This window comes from Schistocerca americana, chromosome X (genome assembly GCF_021461395.2).
Source record: "Schistocerca americana isolate TAMUIC-IGC-003095 chromosome X, iqSchAmer2.1, whole genome shotgun sequence".
NCBI classification, from domain to species: Eukaryota; Metazoa; Arthropoda; class Insecta; order Orthoptera; family Acrididae; genus Schistocerca; species Schistocerca americana.
Genome location: NC_060130.1, coordinates 629458629 through 629472130, shown reverse-complemented (window position 1 = coordinate 629472130; position 13502 = coordinate 629458629). Strand labels below are relative to the sequence as shown.

Sequence of the window (13502 nt, the reverse complement as noted above, 5' to 3'; positions counted from 1 at the left end):
TGGATGTTTAATTGCAGATATTTACCGGTAGTTACTACTTCCAATGATTTTTCGCCAATAATGTAATCACACAGTAGTGGATTTCTTTCCCTATTTGTGAGCAATAAATTATACACTGAAAGCCAAAAAATTATCACCACTGCCCACCGCGAGACTGAATACCGCCTGGTAGCATTGCAGGTACGTGACTTGGTAAGGAAAGAATGTAAGTGGAGCGGAGATGAATGGTAGAATGATTATTCTAGAGCTGATATCGTCTGCAGATGGGGATATCCAGACATAAGCGATCTTGACAGACGTCAAATTGTTATTGTTCAGCGCCTAGGAACAAGAATCTTGGGAACGGCGACATTGGTCGGCTGTTGGGGTGCTGCTGTCGTGAACATCTATGGTAAGTGACTGAAGGACGGTGAAACCTGAGTAAGCGACGAAGTGTTGGACGTCTACCCCACACCGCAGAACGTGGAGGTCGGAGGCTCGCCCTCTCTATAAAGCAGGATAGGCGCGATCCACCTCAAATCTGACGACAGAGTACAGTGGTGGTGCAGACTCAAGGCAGTGTTTAGGAGCACACCGTTCAGCGCTCATTGAACATGGAGTTCCGATGCATGTGACGTCTCCGTGTATCCATGTTGACCCAACGACAGCGTCAATTACGACTGCAGTAGGCACGACATAATCGAGACTTAATTGATCAGTGGACATGTGTCAATTGATAAGACGAATCATGTTTCTTGTTACACCAAGTCGACGGTCGTGTCCTGGCAGACGGTCAACCAGGCGAATAGCTGCTCGAAATATCCAGCGCACCACTGACGCAGCCTTGCAGAGCAGTGGCACGCGATAGGGGACATTCATCTGGGATTCCTTGGGATCTGTGGTAGTAACTGGAGGTACCATGAGCGCTGTGGACTACATGAACATTATTACGAACCACCTGCGTCCCTCCATGCTTGAATGTCTTCCCCCACAGTGAAACGCTTTCCAAGAAGATAACTGTGCGTGTCACAAAGCCAGAATCGTGCAACAGTGTTTTGAGGAACATTGACTTTTTGGCTATCAAATTTGCCTGATATGAACCCGATAGATCACATACGGGTAGCTATTAGGCGCCCGATCCGCGCCCACAAATCGCTGGCTCGTAATTTACGAGAATGACGTGACCATTTCGTAGACATCTGGTACCGTATACTTCATCTTATATGTCGGGTAAAAGTCAGATAACCAGCCCCACATACTGGCCTTGACGGGTCATTTAATACTGACGACCCGCTGTGTCACTCTCTGCCAATAGCGTCAGTCGGATGTGGTACAGAGTGGCATAGAGTCAGCACACTGGTCTTGCGACCGTTGTCAGTTTCGCAGAACTTGGATCCGCTACTTCTCATTCAAATCTTTCCTCAGTTGGAATTAAGAGATTGAGTGCAACTCATTCAAGTTTCTCACGAAGGAAAAATCCTTAGCAGTAACGGGAACGGAACCCACGGTGCTGTCTCGATATTATAAACTTTCTTTAAAATAAATCACTATCTCTCGAAGATCCAAAGACGCACACAGGAAATACCTATTAGATTTAAACCAATGAAATCTACATGGGATTTCTGAATACAAGGAAACATAAAGCTTCAGAGTCAAAGCAGAGGATCCAAAATTAAGTATTTTGAGAGCAGAACTCAATGGCCGAAAATGAATACTTCTGGTGGTACGAGATTTCGAATGATCAACATGTGTGACGCGAGTGTTTCTAAACTACTTTCGTTTCTGCATCGTTGATGGCAGTACTTAGAAAAACAACACACAATCATCTTTGATATGTTCATGGTGGGATTTTTTTATGATGGCATTACATGACATCGCTGGTGTATGGAACCTGCAGTAGAAACTGAAGCGGAGCTGGTTGTTAGGGTCTCAGCTGCCTGTCTTACTGTACGACAGATAAAGTCTTTTCTGCGCTATTGTAATGCTTGCATAGAAACTAACTGTCGACCCTTTACACAGATGCTACGAGATTATAAGGCGTAGGTTGTTTGCGTAAATAAGAAACTACATTTCCTTACTTCAGAGTACTCGGTTCATAGTCGTCTACCACCTGCGTAATTTCGACCCAAAAAGTTTGGGGCATACTACATTATGGTATCATCTTTTGCGCTGCACGTGTAAACAGGACGTCGTAGAAGTAGTGCCACTAATAGTTGTAGGTAAACACTTATTTTTCTTTCTTCTAGGCACAATCACAGAATATGATTTTAATCGTGAGTTTCAGCCATACTTTGGTTATACCCAGAAATTATAAGTCTTAGGAAACATTTTGTGAAGAGGGTCTCCTTGACATGCGTTTTCGCGACACTATTTGTCAAATGCTGTGTGAAACTTACTATTTCTGAAGATGACTAGCGTACACCTGAAACAGGTTACTTTTAAAAGCATGTCTTGAGACTGTGTCTAGAAGAAATAAAAACAGTTGCGAAACACATGTCAAAGAGTTTCCTCCATACACAGAATTTCGTATTTTCATTGGTAATTGAGTTGGACTCAGCGGGGCACTTAGGACGTTTCAGTGTATAAGAAAACATGTGAGTACATATCATAGCATTCCAAAGCATAAACAAGTTGATAAAAATAAGTGTGAAGTATATTAGTGTGGGGTGAGAAAGAGGGAAAAACTGTGAGGCTGTGTTACCAACTTGGCGGCCATTTTAAAGGCCGACATCTTGGGTGGAACTCACAATTTTCAAATGGAAAGTGTGTCGTGTGATATATTACACAGCACACAGATATATCTTACATTTGAATATAGATTTAATCAGTCTGGAGTTAAGACTAATGTTTTCCCTGACGTAAAAGCTGATAGCGTTAACAGAAAGCGAACTTACTGAGATCGTCCTGATGTTAGGAGATGGGACGACCAGTGTTATAGCAGAGGATTTCAATTAACGCTAACCAGATAGACCACCCAGTACCCACAGAGCGATGCTGAAACATCTCGGATCAACAGCTGTTCCAGTATCGTTCAGTAAGAGTCAGAGCACGGTACTCGATCTATCTCGCAGGACATTTAGGTCAGCTGTACATCTAAAAGAGAATTTTGGCCACACGTAAATGGTACCCTTAAAAATTGCAAATGTTATAACATCCCTCGGACAAACCGGACTGTCGGTTTCAGTTTGCAGTATGGGCGACATTCGAGTTACACAAGAACCATCGTTTTCCTTGTGATGTAGTGTTTATGGCTGAGCTACTTTAAATGTCAAGAGAGAGGTAAATAAACAGAATCACCGATACTCGTCAGATACCAACCATAAGTATATGGATCTACGGAAGGTTGTTGGCACATCGAAAGTAATAGTTTGGCGTGTAATTTGGGGTTTTCGAATTGGTGGGCCCCTCTTCCTCCAGAATACATACGCAACTGTCCGTTATGTTCAGTAGTTATACGAAGATGTGCTAATATCTGAAGAACGGACGTTTCTAACTTCCTTTCAGCATGGTACTGCATCACCTCATTATGGGCTAGCTGTCCGGGCTTACCTGGATACCTACTTTCCCCAGACATTGACAGGTGGTAGGCGTCTAGTGGAGTGGCCAGCACGTTCCTCGGACTTAGGTCCATTAGATTCCTATTTCAAGGTAATCGTGTATGCGGTGAACAACAGAAACCTTGGACATCCCAGGAAGCTGATTGTTTATGCTTGTGTTCACATTCCGGTAAGTGTGTTACAACAACAACCTTACAAGGTGCTGGACGTCGCGCACATTATGTGTTCTTTATTTGTTATCACTAGCATTTATCTTGCTCTGTACAAAATACAGAACAAATAAAACCATGCTGAAATGAAAGACCACATCGTTTTTACGATATTGCAGTGCCTGTGTTGTTAAGAAGAACGATGCAATGCGGTGACTACAACCGTTATGAAGTACATGAAATGTACTCGCAGTTGCGAATAGGAACAACTATCAGCCGTGCAAGGGAATGAGGCCAATGAAAATTTGTGCTGGACCAGGACTCGAGCCTGGATTTCTCGCTTTACTCGAGAGGTCGTCTTAACCACTTTGGCTGTCCGTGCACGACTCACAGCCGGACCCAAACTTCCATATCTCGTCGTTCTGCCGCCCAACCTGCAGTCGTACACATATGTAATTCTCATACAGAAGAGTACATGTTAACTGAAAGTCGCTGCCTGGTATCGGAGGACAAATACAGTACTGGACCATTAAAATTGCTGCACCAAGAAGAAATGCAGATGATAAACGGTTGTTCATTGGACAAATAAATTATACTAGAACTGACATGTGATTACATTTCCACGCAATTAGGGTGCATACATCCTGAGAAATCAGTACCCAGAACAACCACCTGTGGCCGTAATAACGGCCTTGATAAGACTCGGCATTGACTGAAACAGAGCTTCGATGGCGTGTACATGTACAGCTGCCCATGCAGTTTCTTCACGATACCACAGTTCATCAAGAGTAGTGACTGACGTATTGTGACGAGCCGGTTGCTCGGCCACCATTGACCAGACGTTTTCAGTTGGTGAGAGATCTGGAGCATGTGCTGGCCAGGGCAGCAGTCGAACATTTTCAGTATCCAGAAAGGCCCGTACAGGACCTGCAACATGCCGTCGTGCATTATCTTGCTGAAATGTAGGGTTTCACAGGGATCGAATGAAGGGTAGAGCCACGGGTCGTAACACATCTGAAATGCAACGTCCACTGTTCAAAGCGCCGTCAATGCGAACAAGAGGTCACCGAGACGTGTAACCAATGGCACCCCATACCATCACGCCGGGTGATACGCCAGTATGGCGATGACGAATACACGCTTCCAATGTGTGTTCACCGAGATGTCGCCAAACACGCACGCGACCATCATGATGCTGTAAACAGAACCTGGATTCATCCGAAAAAATGACGTTTTGCCGTTCGTGCACCCAGTTCGTCGTTGAGTACACCACTGCAGGCGCTCCTATCTGTGATGCAGCGTCAAGGGTAACCGCAGGTATGGTCTCCGAGCTGATAGTCCATGCTGCTGCAAACGTCGTCGAACTGTTCGTGCAGATGGTTGTTGTCTTGCAAACGTCCCCATCTATTGACTCAGGGATCGAAACGAGGCTGCATGATCCGTTACAGCCATGCGGATAAGATGCCTGTCATCTCGACTGCTAGTGATACGAGGCGGTTGGGATCCAGCACGGCGTTCCGTATTACCCTCCTGAATCCATCGATTCCATATTCTGCTAACAGTCATTGGATCTCGACCAACGCGAGCAGCAATGTCGCGATACGATAAACCGCAATCGCGATAGGCTACAATCCGACCTGCATCAAAGTCGGAAACATGATGGTACGCATTTCTCCTCCTCACACGAGGTATCACAACAACGTTTCACCAAGCAACGCCGGCCAACTGCTGTTTGTGTATGAGAAAACGGTTGGTAACTTTCCTCATGACAGCACGTTGTAGGTGTCGCCACCGGAGCCGACCTTGTGTAAATGCTCTGGAAAGCTAAGCATTTGCATATCACAGCATCTTCTTCCTGTCGGTTAAATTTCGCGTCTGTAACACGTCATCTTCGTGGTGTAGCAATTTTAATGGCCAGTAGTGTACAATACTGCAGTGCCTGTGTTGTTAACAGTAACGATGCAACGTTCCTTCGGACGTGCATACATGAATGCAAGAGACATATGGAAGTTTGCATGTGGCCGTGGGTCGTGAATGGATAGTCAAAGTTGTTAAGGCGACCGCTCACGTATAAATGCGGGTTCGAGTCCTGGTCCACCACAAATTTTCATTGCCGTCATTCCTTCATACAGTTAAAGGCTGTTCGCATTCGCAAATGCGAATACATTTCATTTAATTCATGTACCATCGTTTTTCCTGCGTAAACCTCTATCCGTTTGCTATATCACAGAACCCGTTTTCCAAACAAAAATTACAAGTAGCATCCAGAATGGTGGCTTCCAAAATGGTCACTACGTTGGTAATATAGCCTCACAGATTCCCCCCCCCCCCCCCCCCCTCTTCCATCTCATGCTACTCTGTCCGTTTGCTATATCACAGGACCCGTTTCCCAAACAAAAATTACAAGTAGCATCCAGAATGGTGGCTTCCAAAATAATCACTACGTTGGTAATATAGCCTCACAGATTCCCCCCCCCCCCTCCCCCTCTTCCATCTCATGCTACTTGTCTTTAAATTTGCCGCGCGGGATTAGCCGAGCGGTCTCAGGCGCTGCAGTCATGGACTGTGCGGCTGGTCCCGGCGGAGGTTCGAGTCCTCTCTCGGGCATGAGTGTGTGTGTTTGTCCTTAGGATAATTTAGGTTAAGCAGTGTGTAAGCTTAGGGACTGATGACCTTAGCAGTTAAGTCCAATAAAATTTCACACACATTTGAACATTTTTTGTCTTTAAATTTCTTTTAAGTTTATAATTGTGGTTCCGTATTTACAGACCAGCCTGTATTTTAGTAATAGTGCTAACAATCGTCTTTTTAATTGCGTAGGTCTCCAGATCATCGCTACCGTCTCTAACCGTACTTTGTGTTTGCTTTGTGTTCCAGAGCGAATAGAAGAGGACGAGACGAAAGCACAGAAAACTACGCTGGTGATCCAGAAAGCAGCTGGTAATGACGGTGCGAACCCAGGCAAACACCATGATGCTGGCAGACTGCTGCTGCGGCTGCTCACTGCGCACGGGAACCATCCTCATAGCGCTCTGGTACCTGGTCAGTCTCTCAGCGAACATTCCTTTCTATCTTCTGCAGAGTAAAATAACGCTGAAAAAAATATTAGATCTCCTGCCTAGTGTGAGAGGTTGCCTCCATTATTTGTTCGAAAAAATGGGGGAATGTAGCTGACATTTAATGTTAGGTTCCATCGTAGGGGTGTAGTCGAATGTCGTGCTTGTCTAAGGCGACTGTCTGGGGTAAGCAGCGTATCCGGTTTAGAATGGCTATCTAGCACAAATTTGCACTTGCACAAAAAATTCATCACGCTCAAGTTCAAAATTTCTTGCTCATTTTCAGTGATACCATTCTATGTATTTCATCATTGATGCATCCAATGCAGTTCTTTAAATTTCATGGGTATAAACTCTTACGTCAGGCTAAGTCTTCAACATCTCAGCACTCTAAATGTAAGGCTCCCAAACACCATATCGTTTCCAGCGATGTGCGATGTGCTTTTCTTGTAAAAAGGAAGCCCAGATACGCTCAGTGGGCAATTTTTGGCCCCGTCGTAGCTTCAGTAGGTCCGCACCGCCAGATACTCGCACAGTCAACATAGTTAGCATGGAATGTGGAATCTTTTGAAGTCTAAATGACAGATGATTCTCGGTGAAGATGTACATGTCCAGGTGGGTTAAAGTGCATCCCACTCTTTGTTAAAAGCGCTAACATTTGTTAAATTACACAGACTGTGAGAACCCTCATCTGGCTATTTACAGCTCTCTCTTGTGATGGGTTTAACAGTGGTTTGTGTGTGCGTGTGTGTGTGTGTGTGTGTGTGTGTGTGTGTGTGTGTGTGTGTGTTTGTGTGTGTGTGTGTGTGTGTGTGTGTGTGTGTGTTTGAGTTTGAGAGAGAAAGAGAGACTACATGCGTTAGTGACTTTAAGAGAGAATGGTAACAGTTGTAATTATTACTCTAACACTAGCAGGACAAAATAAACGAGTAAACGTTTAGTGTGCGCGATAGTAATACTGAAATTCTAATATAATATATAGTGGTCTGAAAGCAAATAACAATCAGAGAAATCGATAATTCAATTAGATATCGAGTTCTGGAAGATCACTGTATAGATGCACGTTAGCAACTCAAAACTCCTCGTCGTTCAAAAATGAAAACAATGGCTCCGAAACGCCCCATAATTTTGTCCTCCGTGATGCTGGGTCATCGCGAGACCATGGCGGTTCCGCATCCGGAATCCATGCGCTTCTAGTGATACGAGATAAATTACTTAATTTACTCCACCACTGATTGGGAAGGAGACGTTTACTGACGGATCCAATTCAATTCTCAGCATTGTTTCACTTGTGAAATGCGCTGAAGGAAAAAGAAACCTGACACCAAGGAGGAGTTATGCAACATAAACGAAAGTTGGTAGGCGTGTTTCTAGGCACATCTGAAGGATTATGTAGATTCACATTTCCCGCCAGTCGCATAACAGTGGCGCTAGTAGAGCCACAGTGAGGATGCAAATTCACTTTTCTTTAAATACATGCTGTATCGATCTTGGATGTTGGTTACCTTTGAGACTGGACGTCTTAAGTTGATGTTCAGAAACATTCTATAGTCCGTCCACTGAAACAATAAACGTACGCAGCTAACAGTAAATGCATTATTTCTAACTGGTTCCTTGTAACTTCCGCAGAAATCTCTACCTATGCAAAAGAAGGTAACAGCTGAAAGCTATTAGGTTAATATCCACATAAATCTTAGTTGCGTACTTTCCTCGACAGGAAAATATTTAAGTTTAACACATTCACTGTTTACGTACTTTACCAAATCTGCGAGGGCTGTTGGGAAAGTAAGTTCCGATCGGTTGCGAAATGGAAACCACTGTTAAAATAAGAAATGTTTTGTTTGCAGCAGTTAGCTACACCTTCCAGCCACTTCTCTACATAGTCACTTCTCCGACTTAGACATTAGTCTTAGCGTCGTACCAACTTTCCAATTTTCCAATACCCTCGTCAAGTCGCCTGTGCTTTCCGTCAGTTCTCTACGCTGATCTACAGCTCATTATCTGTGCCAAAACGTTGGCTTCACAGCCTACAGTTCATGGCAGCAGAGGTGAAACTGACTGGGAGCCAATTACGGGCTGTATTGTGGGTGATCAAACACTTCCATCGAAAATGCTGCAGGAACATCTTCATTGCCCGTACAGAGTACGGCTGAGAACTGTCACGAAGCAAGAACAGCATGACAGTTATATTATGTGGACTGAATGACATCAGGTGAAATCTCTCACCGGACCCTCATACTTGGAGGGAGACACTATTTTCTACGCATCTTTCCATGCTCACCGTGCACTCAGAACTGAAAAGAGCGACGTGACGCGATCGTCGGGCATACTAGAGGCGCCGTCCAACACATACGAGGGGCGGTCGAAAAGTTCCAAACCGTGATAGTTACCGTAATGTCTCACACAAACAACACCTCCTTTTATGGTGACCCTTAGTTTTGCCGCTAGGATGCGTTGTATACCGTAGCGTAAGCAAAATGGCGAATATCGAGAGAATCAAGACCGTGCTGTGATTGAATATCTTCATTTGAAGTGAATGACGCCGAAGGAAATTGCAGAAGACATGCGGAATACACTTAAGGACAGTGCTCCGTCTTTTGCAACAGCTAAAAACTCGGTGTCCGACTTTAAAAGTGGGGAAGATGGGCCAAGGAGCGAAAGGCCTGTCAACCGTTGCCACTGATGAAACAGTGACTGCAATTCGCGATACGATTTTGCAGGATCATCGAACAACATTCCAGCACATTGAAACCACATTTGGAATCTCCCATGGCCGTGCTCGTGGCATGGTTGTGGATATTTTGGGAATACAGAAAGTTTATCTCGGTGTTGTGAAGAAATCGTCCGCCAATTTGAAGGAGATGAAGACGGCTCTCTCGCAAGGTATGTGACAATGGACAAAATGTGAATTCACCACTTTGATCCTGAGACAAAACAACAGTAACAACAATGGAAACATCCTTCATCCCCTACCCAAAAAAGTTCCGGGTGAAAAAATCAGTCGGTAAGGTGATGACATCGGTCGTCTGGGATGAACAAGGGTATGGTGGATTACTTTCAAATGGGCGTAACTATAAATGCATCATACTACTGCACTCTCCTGAGCCGTTTGAGAGAAGAGATACAGAAAAAAAGGCGCAGAAATTTGGCGAGCGCAGTTCTTTTGCGTCAGGACAACGCACCGGCGCACAAGCCCTCGCAACGCTGGAAATTCTGCGTAACTGCGGGTTCGAATTGTTACGTCATCCACCATATTCTCCAGATTTGGCTCCATCAGACTTTTATTTTCACAAACCTAACAAAATATCTCAAAGGACAATGATGATGCAGTGATTGATGCTATGAACGCTTGGTTGGACTCGAATTCGAAGACCTTTTATTTGGATGGTTTTGCAGAAGTTATCTGAGCGTGCCCGAAAGTATACTACTGTACAGGGGTATTATATTGATAAATAAATTCTTATTATGAAATTTCTGTCATTCTTTATTTGTTAGGCTAGAAACTTATCGACCCCCCCCCCCCCCCCTTCGTATGTGCAAAGCTTCATCGGACTTACACAATGTTTCAATTTCATAACCGATCGGAACCTACTTTCCAAACAGCTCTCGTATTACACAACGAAGATACACAGGAAGACAAATATTTCGACATCATTGGTTTCCCAGAAGCATTGCACCTGAGCTAAACACCGGAATTGCCAATTGGTAAAGGATCAATGCCTCCGAAACGCGGCGCAATTAAAAAATTAAACTAAAATTTTAGTGGCTGGTTACGTTGCATTTTTATTTATATTGAAATCAAATAGTATCGGAAAGGTCATGCCAAACATGCGTATATGTAAAGAAAAGTCTCTAATTATACAGAAAACTTAAGCTCCAGTTTCTTCCTATCTTCCTGTGTCCAGAGAGTTTCTATTTGGCTTACACTCAGCGTGTGAGATATTACCGATACTTCATACACCATTCACATAAAATGAATAACCGTACGAAATACTGTGCCGGCAGGCAGCCAGCCTGGTGCAGCTGGCGACAATGGCGTACCGGTTACACACAGGGGACTACATGGGTGGAGCCAACGACCAGACGCTGCAGCGCATGTTCAGCAGTGACTCCAACTCGCTGCTGCCGCACCCCTACCTGGACACCGTCGAGATCATGTGTAAGTGCCACCTACCTGCAAAGCCACTGTACTCTCTCTAATAATAAGGAACCATAAAGAATCCAAAACTAAAAAGAATGAGCACGCACTGCAACATACGTTCAGCACTGCCCCCAGCTTGCTGTAGCTGCACTCCTACCTGGACTTCGTGGAAATTATGTGTGAGTCCCACCTACCTGCAAGCCATTCTACTCCCATTAATAATAGAGAAACACACAGATTCCAAAACTAAATAACAAAGAGCACACACTGCAGCACATATTCACCACCGAACTAACTTGACGCTGCAACACTCACTGAGTGGAGTTAATCTGTAAGTTCCATCTATCTGAAAATCCACTCTACTCTCTGCAATAACAGATAACCACACAGAATAACGAAGAGCGCACACTGCAGCATATGTTCAACACTGAGCCCAGATCGCTGCTGCCACACACATATCTGGACTCTGTCTAAATCATGTGTAAGTCCTACCTAGCTGTAAAGCCACCATACTCTCAGTAATAATAGAGAGCCACACAGAATCAAAAACTAAATAACAACGAGACCTCACTGCAGCACTTACTCAGCAATGAGACCAACTCACTGCTGTTACACCCCCAACTGTACTCCATTGATATTATGTGTGAGTCCCACCTAGCTGAAAAGCCCAACTGTACTCTTTGTAATGACGGAAAACCACACTGAATTCTAAACTACGTATTGCCTGTTCACCACAGAGAGCGACTTTCTGCTGCTGCATCCCTATCTGGACGTATCTACATGCAAATCTATAGTCTACAAGCCACCTTACGTTGTGTGGCGGAAGATACTTGATACACCACAATTATTTTCGCCCCTCCTCTGTTCAACTCGTCAGTGGTGTGTGGGAAGAACGACTGCAGGTAAGCGTCTGTACTAGCTCTAATTTTCTTGTTGTGGTGATTACGCGAGACTTACGTGCGAGGATGTAATATATTTCTCGACTCTTCTTGGAATTTCAACAGAAATCTTCTCTGTGATGGACGATGCCTCTTCTGTAGCCTCTGCCATTGTATATTGCTGAACATCTCGGTAACTTTCTCGCACTTACTAAACGAACATACGACGAAACGCGCCGCACTTCGTTGGATCTCCTATTTCTATCGAGTTGTAATACGCCAGGAAGTTTAAAATCAGCGCACATTCCGCTGCCAAGTGAAAATTCGTTCTGAAAACAATCCCCCAGGCTGTGAGTAAGCTATTTCTCCATGACATCATTTCTTCCACCAGTAATAGTCTCGCAAGGTATGCAGAAAAACTTCTGTAAAGTTTGGAAGGTAGGAGATAAGTACTGGCGAAAGTAAAGGCGTGAGGGGATGTCGTGAGCCGTGCTTGGATGGCTCTCCGGCGAAAAGCAAAGGCCCCAGTCCGGCACACAGTTTTAATCTGCCAGGAAGTTTCACGTGCTGGTCTTTCTGCATATCACGTTTTGTGGAAGTGGGAGGTTTTGCGACTATAGAAATGGAAGCTACGTTTCGATGTAGTGAAATAGAAGGAGGGTTGGGGTTTAATGTCTCGTCGACGTCGAGCAAACGAGAGCGTAACTTACCCATTATTTAATGCAACGTTCCACAGGTATGAATGTCCTGCGGCTTGCGTGTAAGATAAAATACACTCTGAATTTTCAGCCACATAATTTCTGTTCTTCAAGGACAAATTCAATCCTCTACATCCTATTTTGCCACTTGATTTGAATGTAATGCGTGAGGGTGTCGTCGTGAAGCGATTGAAGGAGGATACAATATGGCTGAGAAAAACTTTGTAGTTGGTGTAATGAATGGCAGCTAACTCTAAATGTAGAGAAATGGAAATTAATGCAGTTGGGTTGGAAAAACAATCCCGTAATGTTTGAATACAGCATTAGTAGTGCGCTACTTGACACAGTCAGGCCGACTAAATATCAAGGCGTAACGCTTCAAAGTGAAATGAAATGGAACGACCATGTGATGATTCCAGTGGGAAAGGCGAATGGTCGACTTAAGTTTACTGTGAGAGTTTTAGGAAAGTGTGGTTCAGCTGAAAAGGAGACCGGATGCCGAAAAATAGTGCAACCCATTCTCCAGTTCTGCCCGAGTGTTTGGGATATCACCAGGTCAGATTAAAGGAAGACATCGAAGCAATTCAGACGTGGACTGCTAGATCTGTTATCGGTAGGCTCGAGTAACACGCAAGCATTACGTGGATGCTTCGTGAAGACAAAAAGGAATACCTGTAGAGAAGGCAAGGAACACTATTGAGAAAATTTGGAGATCCGGCATTTGAATGTGACTGCAGAACGAGAGTATTGCCGCCAATGTACATTTCGTCTAAGGACCACGAACATAAGATAAGCGAAATTAGGTCGCGTACGGAGGCATACATACAGTCGCTTTTTGCTCGTTCTATCTGCGACCGGAACAGGAAGGGAAATGACTAGCAGTGATACAACGTACCCCCTCCACGCACCTTACGCTGGTTTGTGGTGCGTGTGTAGATGTAGATGTAATATAGTACTACCAAACTAACAGCACACTCGCTCCTTTCCCGCTAGTCCGACCTGAAATCACGTGATGGTCGAGGTTAACTGTCACAGCTTGAGGTG

At 44.4% G+C, this 13502-nt stretch overlaps 1 protein-coding gene across 1 annotated transcript in view; it reads left to right on the top strand.

The window, feature by feature from the left end:
- The window catches only part of LOC124555089 (lysosomal-associated transmembrane protein 4B-like), a 158934-nt gene that overhangs the window by 114133 nt on the left and 31299 nt on the right, over positions 1-13502 (top strand). The window contains exons 2-3 of the mRNA XM_047128884.1: positions 6563-6727; positions 10747-10900. Coding sequence (XP_046984840.1) covers positions 6629-6727; positions 10747-10900 — 253 coding nt within the window. The 5' untranslated portion in view covers positions 6563-6628. The remainder of the gene's footprint in view (positions 1-6562; positions 6728-10746; positions 10901-13502) is intronic.